We start from the raw sequence: 20,532 nt of genomic DNA on the forward strand, positions 1-20,532 counted from the left end.
TCTTTAAGGACTCTCCACACTGTTCTCCATAGTGGCTGTACTAGTCTGCATTCCCACCAACAGTGTAAGAGGGGTCCCTTTTCTCCACACCCTCTCCAGCATTTTTTTGTAGACTTTTTGATGCCAACATTTCTGACCAGCATGAGATTGTACCTCATTGTGGTTTTGACTTGCATTTCTCTGATAAGTGATGTTGAGCATCTTTTCATGTGTTTGTTAGCCATCTCATGTCTTCTTTGGAGAAATGTCTGTTTAGTTCTTTGGCCCATTTTTTAATTGTGTTGTTTATTTTTCTGGTATTGAGCTGCATGAGATGCTTGTATATTTTGGAGATTAATTCTTCATCAGTTGTTTCATTTGCTATTATTTTCCCCCATTCTGAAGGCTGCCTTTTCACCATGCATATAGTTTCCTTCCTTGTGTAAAAGCTTTTAAGTTTAATTATGTCCCATTTGTTAATTTTTGTTTTCATTTCCATTACTCTGGGAAGTGGGTCATAGAGGATCTGGCTGTGATTTATGTCAGAGAGTGTTCTACATATGTTTTCCTCTCAGAGTTTTATAATTTCTGGTCTTACATTTAGATCTTTAATCCATTTTGAGTTTATTTTTGTGTATGGTGTTAGAAAGTGTTCTAGTGTCATTCTTTTACAGGTGGTTGACCAGTTTTCCCAGCACCATTTGTTAAAAAGATTGTCTTTTCTACATTGTGTATTTTTGCCTCCTTTGTCAAAAATAAGGTGTCCATAGGTGCCTGGGTTTATCTCTGGGCTTTCTATTTTGTTTCATTGATCTATATTTCTGTCTTTATGCCAGTACCACATTGTCTTGATGAAGATTTTTTTCTTTTAATCATTTACAGGGGGGAAAAATATCAAGCCTAACACAACATATGATACCTCTTAGAATCATGTTTGATTATACTATAAAAAAATCAAATCCCCTATGTACACACTGTCCTTCACTATAACACAGAAAACCTAAAATGTAGATGTAATTTCTTATCTCTCTACACTTGTTTATAGAAGGACTACAAGATAACTACACAGCTAACATTAGTAGTTACTTATCACAAGAAAAGTTCTTCATAAATAAATAATAAAAACAGAAGCATTTTATTTATAAGGAAAGTTAAATGCATTATTTATGAGCTTTTCAGAAATATCAAAGTCATACATTGAAAGGGATCAGAATTTTGATAAATAGTTATCCTAAGTGTGGAGAAAGAAGATTAATGATATACCCTGAGGAGACATGAGAAATCAACAGGCAAAAGTATTTCCAGGAGAGAGTGCTGATGTTATTGGGGTTGTTGCAGGGTCTCAAAGTTAGGAAAAAATTAAATAATGGAAGCTAACAATTAAGTATCCACTACCTATCAGGTATCATATAGAAAGCAGTAAAGCATAATAATTGAAAGCACAGGCTCTGGAATTAATTTTTGAATCCCAGCTCTGCCACTTATAAACTGGTTCCTTCTCTTTACCTGTAAAAATGAAGACTAGATTACTACTACATAATCTATATACAGCTTAAAGAGTATTAGGCAAGTTATTTTATACACTGGCTCATTAAATTTTCAAAACCAACCATAAAGTAGGCATACCATCCCCAGTTATAGGTGAGGAAACATTCTGAGAAATTAAGGAAAATGCCTACTGTTGCACAGTTAATAAAAGGCAGAGCTGGGTTCAAACACCAATCTGTCAAGGCCTAGAAAGATTTCCCTGTGATTGTTAAGTATTTCATAGAGATTAATATAGGCGATCCATGCATCACATGAGTTATATAAGTATAATACCACCTTCTAGGGTGGCTCTTTTATTTAGTCACACTGTTAATTTACATGTTGAAACATATATAGTTAATAATAAGTCATTTTCCTTTACAGTAAGGGCATTATACTGTTAGGATTTGGGGTTTTTTTAAGTTATTTGTGTAACTTTATATCAGAATGGTAAAGACACAATCTAAAGCATTTTATTATAAACCAGTGGTTCTCAACTGGAGGTGCTTTTGCTCCCCAGAGGACATTTGGCAATGTCTAGAGATATTCCTGGTTGTCATAACCAAGGGCTAAGGGTACTGGTATTCAGTGGTTAGAGGTCAAAGAGGCTGCTTAACATCCTACAATGAAAAGGACAGTCATACACAACAAAGAATAATCCAGCCTAAAATGTCAATAGTGGTAAAGGTGAGAAATCTGTTATAAACTGATAGGGAGGGTTGAGAATTTCAGATACAAGTGACAGACCAGAAGACAGGTAGAAAGTCTCTCTCCAAAGGAAACCATAAACAAAACAAAAAGACAATCTACAGAATGGGAGAAAATATTTGCAAAGGATATGACCGACAAGAGCTTAATTTCCAAAATATAACAACAGTCCATACAAGTCAACAACAAAACACCCAATCAAAAAAATGGTCTGAAGAACTAAATAGATATTTCTCCAAAGACGACATACAGCCGGCCAAAAGGCACATGAAAAGAACCTCAACATCACTAATTATTAGAGATATGCAAATCAAAATTACAATGAGGTACCACCACACACTGGTCAGATGGTCATCATTAAAAAGTCTACAAATAACAAAAGCTGGAAAGGGTGCGGAGAAAAGGAAACCCTCCTATACTACCGATGAGAATGTAAGTTGGTGCAGCCACTATGGAAAAACAGTATGGAGATTCCTCAAGAAACTAGAGTTGCCATATGACCTAGCAATCCCTTTCTTGGGCATATAGCCAAACAAGACTACAAATCAAAAAGATACATGCACCCTGATGTTCAAAGCAGCACTATTTACAATACCCAAGACATAGAAATAACCTAAATGTCCACTGACAGATGAATTGATAAAGATGATGTGGTATATATATCCAATGGAATTCTACTCAGTCATAAAAAAGTATGAACTAATGCCTTTTGCAGCAATATGGATGGCCTAGGGATTATCATGCTAAGTGATGTAAGTCAAAGACATATTATGATACCACTTATACGTGGAATCTAAAATACGACACAAATGAACTTATCCACAAAACAGAAACAGACTCACAGACAGAGAAGAGACTTGTGGTTGCCAAGGGGGATGGGGGATGGATGGATTGGGAGTTTGGGGTTAGCAGATGCAAATTATTATATACAGAATTGATAAACAATGTCCTACTGTATAGGATAAGGAACTATACTCAATATCCTGTTATAAACCAGAATGGGCAATATGAATATATATATATATATCTGAATCACTTTGCTATATAGCACAAATTAACACCATATTATAAATCAACTATACTTCATTTTTTTTAAAGTCCATTCTAATCCTAAAATGCTGTCTCCTTACCATACCTGATTAAAGCAAATCCATGATATATTTCAGGACAGATGACTAGGTAGTAATCAACAGCCAGTCTTAAAATTTTGTATACTTTTCAACCAAGCAATTTCACTACCAAGTATATACCCTAAGAAGTAATGATGATGAATATACAGATTTTGTTACAAGAATGTTACTTCTTTAAAGCATTTATTTCAAAACATTAGAATTTCAAAAGTTAGAAATAAGCAAATGCCTAACAAAAGAAAAGCGACCCCCAAACAAGTTTCAAGATGAAACTTGAAAGAGACCATAACAAATTCTAACAAATCTACAGGGAATAAAAAACATGTCCTATGTTATTTAAATTGTCTTCAGCATAGTAAAAGATGGAATGCTTCCCTATTTTACTAGGCTAGTATAACCAAGGTACCAAAACCCCAGGTAGTACCAAAATGGAAAACTATAGGCCAATCTCAGTTATTAATTTTTTCAAATTAAAAAAAGACATTAAAATTCTAGATGGCAACCCACTCCAGTATTCTTGCCTAGAGAATCCCAGGGAGGGGGAGCCTGGTGGACTGCCGTCTATGGGGTCGCACAGAGTCAGACACGACTGAAGCGACTTAGCAGCTTAGCAGCAGCAGATACATACTAGAACAACCCATCACAACCAAGCTGAGTTTATCTCAACAAACTCTGTCCCAACATTAGGAAACCAATTAATCAATTTTGTTACAGATCAAAAAGACCTGAAATAATCTCAATGAATTACAAAGGAAAGAAGTAAAGCAATGAAAGAGGAAAACAGCTCTGAGAAACAAATAACGTCCAGTAAAAGGATGATCCACATACCTAAAACAGAGAACCCAACAAATGGAACTAAGAAAATATTAAAAGAAAAGCGAAAATATTCAAAGATTTAAAAGAACAAGTATTTCCAAAAGGAAATCAGAACTGAATAAGCAACAAAAAATAATAAAGATGTGAGCAAACAGGCTGACACAGAAAGAAAATAGAAGGAATTTGGATCTTGGACATCCTTGAACAATTTAACCAGCCTTGGAATGCTTTACTTCTAAACTTGTCATACACAAAAAAATCAACCCTTGAGTCACTTGGGACTGGATTTCCAATTGTTGTGGGGTAGATGTATTCCTGACACAGAAGAATACATCAAAATGTATATATATCCAAAGTATCAAAATTTACATGCACGTAAAATTTGAGCCTTTGAACAACTAATAAGGATTAAGGTAAGTATTTGTATAAATATTTACAGATATATGTAGCAGGATGTTTACAGCAGTGTTAACTGTAGTAGAAAATAATTAACTATTAATAAATATATACCGAGACACCTAATTAATATTATGGAACCCATGCAATGGAATACCATGCAGTCATTAAAAATAAAATTTGTTACTTGAGTGGGAACAACATCCTATATAAGTATTAGAATTTTCAAGAGTTTTTTCATACATTATACATATTAAAACTGAAAAGATAATAAACCAACAAGTGAATGGAAATTATCTTTGGCTAACCTTTTTTTCTTTACGCTTTTCTACATTTTCTGAATTGCTTGCAGCAGGCAATATTAATTTTATCTAAAATTCCTAACCTGACAAACAGTTCATATAGAAACAACTCAGAACATTCAAATGATACGAAAAAAAAATGGCCAACAATTTAGGAAAAAACAAAAATGAAAAAAGTATAAGCGGATATCTGACACTGAGATAAAGCAAGTCTTTGAAAGTACTGAAGCATTATCAAGTTTGTTCAAGAGAATCCTTAGGCTTCTCTATACCATACATTAGCAATAAGAGAAAGAATAAACTCTAAAAGTATCTGTAACAAATAAATGACAAAGGCCAATGTCCATGAAAGATATTTACAAATTAATAAGAAAATGACAAAGGACACAAAGAAAACAAGTGGTCAATACATTTTTAAAGCCTAATCACACCCATCAAAACAGTATCTTATTGCTGTTTTAAGTTGCATTTAGTAACTTAAAACAGCAATAGCATTTGTCTATGCTATTGGTAATAAAAATTTTAATCTATACTTAATGTTAACAGGAATGAGGTTACACTAAAAGACATCAGTACTAATGGGAGAAATGTAAACTAGAATAAGGCAGGTGTCTAAGGATGTCTCCTATAGAGTTATCTATTATTTACTAACAGCAAGATCTTACAAATAATTAGAGGCAGAAACAGGAAAATAAATTATGATATACTTAGACTTTTTAATATAAATTTATTTATTTTAATTGGAGGCTAATTACTTTACAATATTGTATTGGTTTTGCCCTACATCAACATGAATCCGCCATGGGTGTAAATTTTATATCATAATTAAAAATAGAGGGACTCCCCTGGTGGTCTAGTGGTTAAGACTCTGAGCTCCCAATGCTGGGGGCCCAGGGTTCCATCCCTGGCCGGGACACTAGATGCCACATGCCACGACTAAAGAGTTCACATGTGGCAACTAACGATTCCTCGTGCAGCTGAAGATCGAAGATCCTACATGCGGCAACTCAGACCCAGCACAGCCAAGTAAATAATTAAAAAAAGAAAATACAAAACCAGATGTGCAGTATGTTCTACTGCTTAAAAATTGTATTTGTTGATAGAAAACATGGCCAGAAATACACTAAAATGACAAAATATAATGACAAAATATCCCAAAGCATACAAGTAATAAGTCCAGTTTTCTTTAAACTTTGTTATTTTATGGCAGGAAAAAAAAAAACACAACACCTTGGTGTTTTAATTTTGCCCTCTTTTTAATGATGAGAGTTTACTTAACTAAACCTAAGTAAGGAATAGCGGGTGGAATGAAAACAGTCATGAAGCCTGAGCAATTTACTAAACTTTCACTTCCTCAACTGTGAAATAGGGAGAATACCAACCTTAAAGAATTCAGAAATTTGAATAATTAATGCACTTAAAGTGCCTTAAGGGAGTATGGTGCTAGACAATGTGATCACTCCAACTTTCATCTGAATGAATAGATACCTAGGAAGAGTTCAGGAAAATTCTAGAAGGTTCTTGGCTCTTTAAAACATTAAAACACTAGAAAGTAGGGGAAAAGTCATTGTAACTATGTGGTATAACACCAGAAAAGATAAATCAAAAAACAAAACACTATTCAGAAATGCGCTCAAGTATTTCTGGATATTTAGCATGTAATAGTGTGACATGTCTAAATCAATGGAGAAAAATCACTATATGTGCTATCCGGCTAGCCATTTGAAATAAATTCTAATAAAAGCTGGATTCCTATCTCAGTGCCTACATCAAAATAAATTCCAAAGTGATGTAACATTTAAAAGTAAATACTAGAGACTTCTCTAGTGGTCCAGTGATTAAGAATCCGCCTTGCAAAGAAGGGGACTCAGAGTCTGATCCCTGGTAGGGGAATTAAGGTCCCACATGCTACAGCCAACTATAAGCCCAGGCGCTGCAACTACTGAGCCCACAAGCCACAACTAAAGATCTCACATGACACAACGAAGACCTGACGCAGCAAATAAAAACATTTCTTTTAAAAAAGTAAATACTAGAAGATAACATAGACAAAGGAAATCTAGAGGCCACTAAGGAAAACAGGATGGACAGGGAAGCCTGGCGTGCTGCGGTCCATGGTGTTGAAGAGTCAGACACGACTCAGTGACTGAACTGAAGGAAAACACTGATAAGTCACACAAAGTTAAAATATTTCCATATGCCAAAACATCTCAAAATAAATATACAAAATGGGGGAAATTTTTGCTACACACATGATAATGAGGTCAACTTCCCCATATGCAAAGAATTTGTTAAATTCAGGAGCTATAAACTCTCATATGGCTTCCAGGTGGCTCATGGTAAAGAATCTGCCTGCGATGCAGGAGATCTGGGTCCAATCCTTGGGTCTGGAAGATCCCCTGGGAAAGGAGACGGCAACCCACTCCAGTATTCTTGTCTGGGAAATTCCATGGACAGAGGAGTCTGGCAGGCTACAGTCCACGGGGTCACAGTCGGACAGAACTTAGTGACTAAACAACAAGCTCTCTTATACCCTGACAGTGAGACTATAAACTGTCAAACCTTTTTGAAAGAGAATTTGACATTCACCATTAAATTTTTAAACATTCATCCTTTGACTCAGTAATTTTGGTTCAAGCAATTTGTGACACAAAAATACTCACGTGAGTGTGTGAAGACAGGTACAAGGATATTCGCTGAAGTTTTATTGTAATGGCATGAATATTTATCAATGAGGACTTACTTTAAAAAATTACAGTGCATCTATATTGTTCAGTTGCCCAGTCCTGTCCGACTTTTTGGACCCCATGGACTGCAGCAGCTATATTATGCAGCCACAAAATTGATCTACTTCAAACATAGTAACATTATCTATATCAAAAACAAAGTAAAGAAAAAGAGAGTTGAGAGAAGTATATACACTATGACTCCTCTTTTAAATCATCAGAATATACATTTCTTTAAAAAAAAAAAAAGAAAAATATATACCAGATCTTTAACAGTGTTTATCTCTGTGAGGCAAGTTTATGAGCTTATATGGACTTTTCCATTCATATTATACATTTCCAAATTTTTACAAGCAATTTTTTTATTTCTGATGCAAAAAAATATTTTTAAGAAATTTAAAATCACATACACGCAAAGACAAGCACAATAAAGGACAGAAACGTATGGACCTAACAGATGCAGAAGATATTAGGAAGAGGTGGCAAGAATACAGAGAACTACACAAAAAAAGATCTTAATGACCTAGATAACCATGATGGTGTCATCACTCACATAGAGCCAGATATCCTGGAGTGTGAAGTCAAGTAGGCCTTAGGAAGAATCATTATGAATAAAGCTAGTGGAGGTGATGGAAGTCCAGCTAAGCTATTTCAAAAAGATGCTGCTGTTAAAGTGCTGCCCTCAATATGCCAGCAAATTTGGAAAACTCAGCAGTGGCCACAGGACTAGAAAAGTTCAGTTTTCATTCCAATCCCAAAGAAGGGCAATGCCAAAAAGAATGTTCAAACTATCACACAATTGCACTGATCTCACATGCTAGCAAAGTAATGCTCAAATCCTCCAAGTTAGGCTTCAACAGTATGTGAACTGAGAACTTCCAAATGTACAAAAGGATTTACAAAAGGCAGAGGAATCAGAGACCAAATTACGAATATCCGCTGGATCACAGAAAAAGCTACAGAACTCCAGAAAAACATATACATTTGCTTCATTGACTAGGCTAAAGCCTTTGAATGTGCAGACCACAACAAACTGGAAAATTCTTAGAGATGGGAATACCAGACCACCTTAGCTGCCTTCTGCAAAACCTTTATGTGGGTCAAGAGGCAACAGTTAGAACCCAACATTGAACAGACTGGTTCAAAATTAGGAAAGGAGTATGTCAAGGCTGTATACTGTCACCCTGCTTATTTAACTTATATGCATAGTACATCATACAAAATGCCAGGCTGGATGAAGCACAAGCTGGAATCAAGACTATAGGGAGAAATATCAATAACCTCAGATACGTAGATGACACCACCCTTATGGCAGAAAGTGAAGAGGAATTAAAGGGCCCCTTGGTAAAGGTGAAAGAGGAGAGTGAAAACCCTAGCTTACAACAACATTCAAAAAATGAAGGTCATGGCATCCGGTCCCATCACTTCATGGAAAATAGATGGGGAAACAATGGAAACAGTGACAGACTATAAGCTCCAAAATCACCGTGGACAGTGACTATAGCCATGAAATTAAAAGACACTTGCTCCTTGGAAGAAAAGCTATAACAAGCCTAGACAGTGTATTAAAAAACAGAGACATTACTTTGCCTACAAAGGTCTGTAGAGTCAAAGCTATGGTTTTTCCAGTAGTCATGTTCAGATGTGAGAACTGGACAATAAAAAAGGCTGAACACCAAAGAATTGATGCTTTCAAACTACAGTGAGGGAGAAGACCTTTCAGAGTACCTTGGATAGCAGAAGATCTAACCAGTCAATCCTAAAGGATATCAACCCTGAATATTCATTGGAAGGACTGATGCTGAAGCTGAAGCTCCAATACTCTGGCCACCTGATGCGAAGAACTGACTCCGTTGAAAAAACCCTGATGCTGGGAAAGATAGAAAGCAGGAGAAGAAGGGGACAACAGAGGATGAGATAGATGGTTGGATGGCATCACTGACTCAATGGACATGAGTTTGAGCAAACTTTGTGAGATGATGACGGTCAGGGAAGCCTGGCATGCTACAGTCCATGGGGTCTCAAAGAGTTGGACACAACTGAGTGACTGAACAACAACATGAAAGAATAAACAAATACATAAATGGAACAGAAACAGTGAGCCCAGAAGTAGACAGATTCACACAAATATAGATGACTGATCTGTAACAAAGAAAAGGCAATTCAATGAAGAAACGACAGCCTTTTCAACAAATGATGGTGCTGGAACGACTGAATATCCACATGCAAAAATAAAGAAAAAAGAATTTAGAAACAGACCGTACACCCTTAACAAAAAATAACTCAAAATGAGTCACAGACCTAAATGTAAAATGCAAAACTATAAAACTCCTGGAGCAAAACATAGGGGAAAATCTAGATGACAATGACTTTTTAGATAGAGCACCAAACGAACGACCCATGAAAGAAATAATTATAAGTTGGGTTTCATTAAATTTAAAACTTCTGCTTGTGAAAGACACTGCCAAGGGAATAAGACAAGCCACAGATCTGGAGAAAATACTTGCAAAAGACATATCTGATAAAGTCCTGTGATCCAAAATATACAAAGCCCTCTTAAAGCTAAACAATAAGAAAATTAACAATCTCTTAAAACTCATGCAAAAATCCTGAACAGACACCTCACGAAAGAAGATATACAAACAGTAGGAAGTTCAACATCATGTGTCTTTCAGTAACTGCAAATTAAAACAATTAAAGATACCACCACACATCTACTAGAATGGCTAAAATCAAAAACACAGACACTTGCTGAACAAACGCTAGAAAAAGTGGAACAAGAATTCTCATTTATGGCTGGTGGGAATGCAAAATGGTACACCCACTTCAACATACTCTTCCCATATGATCCTGCAATCACACTCCTTAATATTTAGGCTAACGAGTGGAAAACTTACATCTGCACAAAAACCTGCTTTACAGAAGTTTTACTGGTAACTGTCAAAACTTGGAAGCAATCATGACGTCCTTCAATAACTGAATAACTCGTACATCCAGAAAATGGAGTATTAATCAGTCCTTAAAAAAAAAAACTGGGCTACCAAGCCACAAAAGGACATGAGGAAACCTTAAATGTGTATTACTAAATGAAAGAAGCAATCTGAAAAGGCCACATAACTGTATGATTCCAACTATATAACATTCTGGAAAAGGCAGAAACCATAGAAACAGTAAAAAGATCAGTGTTTGCCAAGGATCTAGGGGAAAAGACAGATGAGTAGGTAGAACACAGGGGATTTCCTAGGCATGGAAACTATTCTGTACAAAGATACATGCATTGCATGTTTATCCAAACCCACAGAATGTACAACACGAAGAGTGAATAATGTAAATGGACTTGGGCTGATAATGATGTGCAGGTTCATCGATTACTTACAAACTTACTACACTGGTGGAATGTTGTGGAATGCTGATAGTGGGGAAATGGCGAGGGGGTATAAGGAAACTTCTGGCTCCTTGTACTTTCTGCTCAATTTGTACTTTCCATTCAGTTTTGCTGTGAAACTAAAACTCCTCTAAAAAATAGTGTCTACTGATTTATTAAAACCGGTAACAATATCTGTATCCCCAGTGTCTAGCATGGTATCTGGTCTATAGTGAATACTGAAAGAGTAGTAATTTAAAAAACACACAGCATAGAGCAAGGCATGTAACAGTTCAATAAACCACAGCTTTTATTTTATTATGAACTGATACGATACAGAGAAACAAAACAAATTTGAGGGAATGTTACCACACATTAAACAGAGTTGAGAGTTTTAATCAAAAGAGTATCTTAGATGTTCAATGCATAAATCACATGGACTCCATGTCTGGAATATTCTGAAATTTTTAGGGACACCATTTTAGGAAGAGCACTAACTACAGGGTAATGGAACATCTGGCTAGCCAAACAGAGGAAACGATGAAGAATGGAGAGGGTATAGATAGAACCCTCATATGAGGAACTGCCAAGATGGAAGCAAGCTCTTTAAATATCTAGACCTTTTTTGTGTGGAAGAGAAAATAAGATTGATTTTGACTCCTTCATTAGTCTCTAATGAGAAAAACTGAACAAAGTCACCTTCCAACATAGCTTCCCCTGTTCTTTTACTTGTAGTATGTTTCCCCTGTGTTCCAGAGAAGACCAATGTACTAACACTAGGCACCTCCTCATTTCACATTATTGTTCCTAAGGTTCATTCCTCCACTATATCATAAAATTCCTGAAATCGGAACTATGCAGAATGCCAGTTCTGCATTACCTGGCACAACTGTACTACACAAAAGAGAACAACTGTTTACGAAATACTCCTATGAAGACTAAACTCAATTTAATGATTAATTATACAAGAACAACACATCAAATTTCACTAAATAAAAACCAAAATTAGAGTCCTTAAGATTCAAAGGCAATTCTATCCACTGTCAGGTAAGACATACAATTAAAGGATTATTATACAACCCCAGGCTACTGCATGTAGGCACTCTGAAGTAGTTAAGACTGTGAGAGGTTAAGCTCAGGACTTTTGTGTTTCAGATCAAGTTTAGTGGTTGGCAGCTTTATCAAATAATAATAAACCAAATATATGTATTATTGAATAAAATGGTGTTAAAACAATAGATTTAACACCTTCAGTTCAGTTTAGTCACTCAGTCCTGTCCGACTTTGCAACCCCATGGACTGCAATGCACCAGGCCTCACTGTCCATCACCAACACCTTGGAAGGAAAATTAAGTTAGAGCCCTATGTCACATCAAAAATGAATTCCAGATTCAGGCAGGTTCCCCCAGCAAGCCAGAAAGCAGCTCTCCAGGGAGCTCTGCCCTTCAGAGGGCCACAGCTGCACCTCCTCCAACCAAGTCTGGATCTCTGGGAGCAGCCTCTTGAAGATGTGTTTCTTCCTTGGGTGCTCTCCCTTAGCCCCAGAGGCCATAGCTGATCAGTATCTCTACTATTCCTGTATTCTTCAGGCTGTTCTTTTTCCCTTAGGTAATCTCTTATGTGGGCTTAAATGGTAAAGAATCTGCCTGCAGTCAAGGAGACCCCAGTTCGAATTCTGGGCTGGGCAGATTCCCTGGAGAACGAATATCTATTTAGTTAACAATTCTTTATATTAAACTTTACCTGTTAAGTTTAAAAATAAATAAATTTCAGATGATCTATAGTACTAATTATACCTCCCTTGCCTTCCTTAACTCTGCTGCCAATCTAGCAACCAGTGATTGGGTTTGGGGTTGTTTTTTTAAATGTTAAGTCAGATCACACCACTCCTCAGCTCAAAACATGGTCAATGATTCCCCATGGTGAAAGTCAATCTTTACAATGCTCTAGGGCCCTATAATACCTGTGACCTTTCACCTCTTATTTTACTGCTCACTTCTCCCTTCCTCTCCCACATCCCTCCGCCCGCCCAATAATTTCATTCTAGCCACACTGACCTCCATGCCATCCCTCAAACATGACAGACACATTCCTTCACTAAGGCATTCGCAAAAATTGATCCCTCTGTCTGGAATACTCTTCCTTCAGATATCCACATATTAGTTCTTCTATCATCTTTAAGTTTTTGGTCAAATGTCACCTTCTCAACAAGCTTACTCTGACCACTCTATATTTACAACCAGCCTACCCCGCCTCCTTTTACTCTGTTCCATTTTTTTTTTCTTTTTCTATAGCACTTACAACCTAACAATCCATATGATTTGCTTATGTTTGTTGTTTAATATCTGTTTCTCCCATGCCAGGGCAGGGCTTTTTATTATCTGTGTGGTCCACCGATATATTCCAAATATCTAGAATTGTGCCTGGCAAGTAGTACACACACACATTTGTTAACAGTTTTACACTTGTCTGTGGGATTAACTAACGGCCTTCTGCTTCACTACTTAGGAACAAGGACTAGGTTTTTTTCATCATTTTATTTCCTAGAGCTCTGCCTAGACTAGGCACACAAATATTTATTAACTGTAGATTTTTTTTTTTTTGGTCTATCAGAAGATACAATTTTAAAACAACTGACATTATCCAGGACTTATAAGAGTGTAGGGGAAATCTACCCTCTCATATACTATTGGCAGGTATGTAAACTGATACTTTTTGAGAGTAAGCTAGCAATAGCTATTAAAATTTAAATCACTCAAGAGCTCACGCTCTTTAATTCAGTAGTCTTACAGAAGTACCTGAAAAGTGTGTACAAAAATATCTAGACCAGAATTACTTATAAAATGGAAAAATTGAAAGCAATCTACCTATCTACCAATAAAGATAGAGGCAAATAAATCATGTTTATTTGGTACATGTTATGTGACAACATTCTTTAAAAAGAATGAGGCAGATCTGTAGCAATCAACTGGAAAGTAGCCCATGATCTAGTAAACAGATCAGGGGGCTCTGGCATCAGATAACCTGGATTTGAATCCTGGCTCCCCTCACTTCCTAGCTAGGTAATTCTAAGCACTTTTTAACTTCTCTGTGCTTCAGTTTCCTCATCAATAAAACAGGAACAATTTTATAATAGCATCCACTTCACTAACATGAAGATTTCCTGAGATAATGCATGCAGTGTGTATAGCACATTTATAGGCACATAACCATTTAAGTATATAATCAGTACAGTTATCATTTACAAGTGAAATAGACAAGTTGCAGACCTATATATGTAAATCATGTCCATTTCAGAGGGGAAAGTCTATGAAATTCATAGAAAAAAGTCAAGTACAGAAAACTTAATAATGGTTTCCTCTTAGAGATGAGAGAAGACATACTTAATAGCCACCCTTTTTTAATGGAAAGAAGTTAGAATATAGTGTTTTTAACTAAAAAAGAAATCAAGTAAAATCAGAGCAAATGCTTCTAAGAGTTTAACTTAGATTTAAAAATATTACAGTTTGATATAGTTTACATTATATATACTCTTTGAATTCTCAAGTTAAAACAATCAGCTGAAATCTGACTATTAAAGTTACCTTCGCTCTAAATGAGTAAACTAAGGTGCACAAGCCAAAAAACAGTTTTTAAAAAACTTACAAAATAAGGACGTGGACTGCAAGGAAATCAAATCAGTCAAACCTAAAGGAAATCAACCATGAATATTCACTGGAAGGGCTGATGCTGAAACTCCAATACTGTGGCCACAGCATTTGAACAGCCGACTCACTGGAAAAGATTCTGATGTCGGGAAAGATTGAGGGTAGGAGGAGAAGGGGACAACAGAGGATGAGCTAGTTAGACAGCCTCACTGACTCAATGGACATGAACTTCAGCAAATTCTGGGAGATAGTGGAGGACAGAGGAGCCTGGCATGATGCAGTCCATGCGGTTACAAAGAGTTGGACATGACTTAGCGACCAAACGAAAATTATTACACTTTAACCTATAGATTTTACACACAAATCAATTCTTTTTTTAACCTACAATATCTCCACAAAAAAAAAAAGATATGTCAAAGAAAGAAAAGAAAACAACATCAACGTAAATTAAAACTGCTTCTAAAATGGGATACCTGAGAATTCCCTGGCAGTCCAGTGGCTAGGACTCTGTGCTCTCACTGTCGAGGGCCTGGGTTCAATCCCTGGCCAGGGAACTAAGATCCTATGAGCCGTGCAGCGCGGTCAAAGAAAAAAATAAAAAGGAATAAAAGCTAGATTAAAGTCAAAAAGTAAAAGTTACCTTTTACTGTCAGTTTAACTCAAAAGAATTCTGCAATTTTTTAATAACAGCAGGGCTAGGAAATTCAAGTGTGCTTAAAGCTAAAGTGTTAAGCAGTGGTCTATACTAAGTTCAGCAAAAGAGAAAAATAGATCCCCCAAGATGAATTTCTAAGACACAGACACAAATCACTCAAATACACCGAATTCTCTCTCCTTTGTTAACAGTAGCTCCTGGCTGCTCATTTACTACACTAATTGAAAATACTGCAATCTATGCAAACTAAATCTCATCCCATAGTCACAGGATTTGAAAAATGGGGAATAAACCTGTAGTAAGAATACATGATTTCTTGAAACTAATTTTTCCTAGCCTCTTTCAAGTGCTTAGTCACTTCTCCCTATTTACATCAAAGACCATTTCACATCTAGAAAGAGGGAGGGAATTTTGATTCTGGACTGTCATGTCACCTGAGCCGCCCTAGACGTTTGTTTCCACGCAACTCAAGAGAAGGCAGCCGCCAGCTAAGCATACCTACCACTCCAGATCAGAACCAGAAGCCACTGGGGCTCCCTTTACTCTGCCTCTGCCTGCAATAACAAAGAGGTGTTTGTAGAAGTGCAGTGTTTTCTTCCCTGACACCAAATGCAAAAGGTGAGGATTAAAAGGTAGCCTGAAAACTCGTTTCCTCCAACAGTCCACCAGAGAATGCCTCCCATCTACTGAAACAGAAACAGCATCCAGATTTTCACACAACTCCAGGTGTGTGGGTGCTAGACATGTCTCCTCAGGCAGCTAACAAAATCTAAAACTAGAGGCAAACAGGCTTCAGAGTACACTCCAAGAAAGAAGTTAGCATTAAAATCTGGTAACATGGTTTCACGTTCCTCAAAGGCAAGAACAAAGAATCAGGTTTTCATGAAATATTATCTTAAGAGACAACCCTAGGCAAAGGCAAGTTTTTAAGCACCAACTCTGTGCCAGTGCCAAATCCCAACATTCCACTCACACGTAAAGATGCTAAGCACACACGCTGACTATAGAAATACACCTGAAAGAACTCTCACTCCCAGATACAATAGTACCTTGCCAAGGACCAGGCACAAAATAGTAACACCTGGAACCATGTGGTCACTCTCTGAAGCTGGGCTTAGCCAACTTCCCAGAGGTCGGGAAGGCCTGACAGCCACCTGGGACTATTTAGGATAGGACTCTTTCTCCTTCCTTCCATGGATGTAAGTGCTATAAAAAGACACGTTTTTGCCTCGATTTCAGCATTCCCAAATACCGCCTTAATACTAATCACTTTATGTAAGTCATGTTATCTCCCTTATAGACAAAAAATAAAGGCACGAATGAATCTCTTCTTATGAGAACACTCAAGTTCAAAGAGCCTAAGAAACCTGCATAGTGCTTGTTAGTGAAGGCTCCAGGTGCTTTAGACGCCCAGGCCCCAGCACTTTACCATTAAGCCACGACGTCTCTCAAGGAACGCTACTAAAACCAGTTACTGATCCGAGCCAGTTAGTTTCATGCCACAAAACTGAGCTCAAAGCATTCAGTGACATGGACGGAGGCGGGGCGTGGGGAGGGCACATCACCACAACCTAAGCAATTTTTCTTTTAACGAATATAGCACATGTTCCTGATTTCCATCCTCCTCACGGGCAGAACCCACGTGCCGGTCCCACCGCTACCCAGAGCAGCTCCCTCTCCACGCTGCCCAGCTCACCCGCACCCCCCTCACGCCGCCCCCACCCCAGCCACGGCCAACGCCGGCACCTCCCGCCCCCTCGCCAGAGACGGCCGTCCAGGCCCTCGCACCGCCCTCGCGTGCAGCCAGCGCCGGACCCCGCGCGCTCCCGCCTCCGCCCGGCGGGGTCACCTCCGGGGCCTATGCGCGCCCTTCCCGCCGCCCGCAGGTCCCCTCGCGACGCCGGCGCCGGGCAGGCCGCGCCCGCCGCGCCTGCCATGGTGGGCGCCTCACCGTCAGGCTGAGGAGCCGGGCCCGGCTGCGCCATGGCCGGGCGGCCGGCCTCGGAGAGCGGGGATGGGCGGGGAAGCGGCGTCCCGGGCTCCCGCGGGCTCAGCTGGCGGAGGAGGCGTCGACCGAGCCGCCGCCGCCGCCGCCCAGGGAGGAACCGCTAAGGCTGAAGCCGCCGGCGCCGCCACAGCCGCGGGCAGAGACGGACCCGAGCGCCGACCTCCGCCTCCTCATCCTGACAGCGGGAAATAAGCAGTGCGCAGGCGCGGGGGGATGGGGCGGCACGTGACGTCGCCCTGAGGGGAGGGGAGGGGCTTCGCGAAGGGAGGGGCGCGCAGCGCGAGGGGGAGGCTGGAGGAGGGGCGGGGGGCGTGGTGGGGGAGGAGGAGGCTGAATACGGGAGGAGGGAGGGGAGGAGGAGGAGGGGAAACAAGAGGAGAGCTGCGGCGGCGGGAAAGGCCAGGCCTTGTTCAGGGGCAGCTCCCCGCCCTCCGCCCCAGAACAGAGGCGAGGAAAAAATAATTACAAAAAGAAGGGCAAGAGAGGAGGCTAGATCGTGAAATTAGTACAAATCCAGCCTCTACCTCGTCTAGCTGTGTGACCTTGGGCGAGTCACTTAACCTCTTTAAACCTCACAGCCTCTGCCTATATAATGGCTACTAAAAGTTTAAATAAAGTATGCGGAACTGTTTCTTAGGTACTTTCCATCACGCACCTATGTGCGCTATGACTTTTCAGTGCCACGCATCACGAGGGGTGATGGGGATACAGCCAGACACAGTTCTTGCACCCACGAGGGGAGAGGGAGAAGATGGTAGGTAGACAATACCGCCCTTACACCTGGACATAGGTACACACATTAGAGGTGCACCTCTACCCCAGCTCTGACCGCATTCCTTACCTAGTGTCCAGGGACCATGCCCACCTGGCATCTGTGCTTCTCTTTCAGGACCAAGTTCTTGGAACTTGTGACCGCTGAATTCCCTCCCCAAATGACTGGAGGCTGTGGGCTCTTCTCCAGGCCATGTTCTCTAAGGTAGAGTCTGGGGACCCCTAGAAGTGGCTGAGGGGCAGCTGTGCTTGGGGGAGGAGCACGTCACTCAGACATTTGAGCTTCTGTGTACACAGATGCCTGGAGAAGGCAATGGCAACCCACTCCAGTACCCTTACCTGGAAAATCCCATGGACATGGACGGAGGTGCCTGGTGGGTGACAGTCCATGGGGTCGTGAAGAGTCGGAGACGACTGAGCGACTTCAGATTCACTTTTCACTTTCATGCATTGGAGAAGGAAATGGCAACCCACTCGAGTATTCTTGCCTGGAGAATCCCAGGGACAGAGGAGCCTGGTGGGCTGCCATCTATGGGGTCGCACAGAGTCGGACACGACTGACGCGACTTAGCAGCAGCAGCAGTACACAGATGCCTAGTGCAGGACAGAGATGGAAAAAGAGGGCAGGTGGGCCAGGGCAAGTGCTCCCACCACCACCTCAGTTTAGCACATAAATCTGAGGAGTCTGGGGATCCTAAATTTGAACCTGGTCTTCCATGGCATTAAAGATGTATATTTGTCAGCATAGAATAGAGCATATGAACAGTTGGAGTGATTTATAATTTTAAATAATTTAGGTAGACATGTTGCATCTGTTTGTACTTTTGCCCCAAATTCTAACATTAGAAAAGGGCCTATACACAGACTTGAGTCTTTTGAGCAGTTAATATCTTTGAATGACTGATATGCCTTTGAGAGAGCAAGCAGAGTGGCTTCCCCAATCCCCCGTTAAATGACTCTCCTGCAGATCCATGCCGGACATGAAGACCTTTGTCCATGATAAGACAGCCCAGTGCAGCTTCTCTCTGGTGATGACTAATTCAAGGCAGGGACCATAAAGATAGCAGATGCTGATACCCTCTACAGAAGGAACTCTTCTAGTGAGTAAGAGGTATGTTTATTGCCATTGATAATCTGAGGCTTGAAGCCAGGCCCCCAAGGTCTAGGTCAGTCAAAAAGGATTAGACTGCTGATCTAAACACATAGAGCACCCCACACAAAGGAGGTGGTTGAAAAAGCAATTTGGAAATCACATTAGGAGCATGCATGGATTATGTACATTTTCATATTTTTAGGTAAATCCTAACACCCAGCAATTCCACCTCCAGGCATACATTTTAAAGAAAACTAGTGTATGCTCAAAGCCTCTATTAACTGTAAAGACATGATTCTTGTACTCTGAAATAAATTGGGAGATAAGATTTAAACACATGTAATAATTACTTATCAATTACATTGCACATGTGCCACAGTAGATACAGAATATCTAAGGTGACATAGCTTATAATAAAATAAAAGCCCAAGAATTCATCAACGGAATAGATAAATTTTAAAATATTCATAAAATGGAATACTCTACAGCAATAATAATGAACAAACAACAGCTACATAGTCTATATAGACGAATTGCACAAACATAATTCTGAGAGAAAGAAGTTGTAGAATAATACATACAGAGTGAGTCCATTTATATAAAATTTCAAAACAGGCAAAACTAAACCTCATCCATGCTGCTGCTGCTGCTAAGTCACTTCAGTCGTGTCCGACTCTGTGACCCCATGGACTGCAGCCCACCAGGCTCCTCCATCCATGGGATTTTCCAGGCAAGAGTACTGGAGTGGAGTGCCATTGCCTTCTCCAAACCTCATCCATACAAAGTTGGTAAACTGTAAAGATGGGAAGAGAAGGACTTTCACAGAAGTCATGACAGTGGTTCCTGAACCAGGGAGGGAAGGACACGGGATGAAGGATGGTATCTAAAGCCCACCTTCTACAGTGCTGGCAATGTGATATTCCTTAAACTGGGTCCACCTAAACTAATTATAAATCTGGGAAGGTGATGTTCAGATGAGAAAGACCTAGGAGTATTTGCCAAATACAAGCTTAAAATGAGTCAACTTGATGCAACTGCTGGAAAGTATTGATTCTGTGCTTCATGAACAGAGTCACAGAGACTCTTGTTAGAATTCACAATTGAAAAAAAAAAATAGAGTCACAGTGTGTAAATCACAGGAGGTGATGCCTGTTCTGCACTTTGCCCTGATTAGGTCACATCAGCAGCTCTGCACACCATTGTTTGCAAGGGTACACTAACCAGCTGGAGTGGGTGGAGTCCCAGGGAATGAAGAATCTGAAAATTATTTCCTGATGGAAATAGCAGGCAAAAGTACTCTAGTGGGGGAGGCGGGGGAGATGACTTGCGCTGTGAAGGCTGTCTTCAAATTGTGGGAGTCAATGTGTACAAGCCTGCTGTATGCCCAGAAACTGCAGCAAGACAGGCTTC

The 20,532-nt window shown here is 39.6% G+C and overlaps 1 protein-coding gene across 2 annotated transcripts in view; it reads right to left on the reverse strand.

Annotated features, from left to right (window-relative positions):
* RABEP1 (rabaptin, RAB GTPase binding effector protein 1) overlaps positions 1–17,423 on the reverse strand; it is a 92,262-nt gene extending 74,839 nt beyond the window's left edge. The window contains exons 1-2 of one of the 2 annotated variants that reach the window (XM_052657054.1): positions 17,202–17,246; positions 15,069–15,157 (exon numbers count right to left, since the gene is read on the reverse strand). Coding sequence is in view for 1 of the 2 variants with exons in the window: in XM_052657053.1 (XP_052513013.1) it covers positions 17,202–17,235 (34 nt within the window). In the remaining variant the exon portion in view is untranslated. Of the gene's footprint in view, positions 1–15,068; positions 15,158–17,201 lie in introns of both variants that reach the window. The other variant, XM_052657053.1, reaches the window with a different exon arrangement.
* Between the last annotated feature and the right edge of the window lie 3,109 nt (positions 17,424–20,532).

Source organism: Budorcas taxicolor, chromosome 19, assembly GCF_023091745.1.
Source record: "Budorcas taxicolor isolate Tak-1 chromosome 19, Takin1.1, whole genome shotgun sequence".
In the NCBI taxonomy this organism is placed as follows: Eukaryota; Metazoa; Chordata; class Mammalia; order Artiodactyla; family Bovidae; genus Budorcas; species Budorcas taxicolor.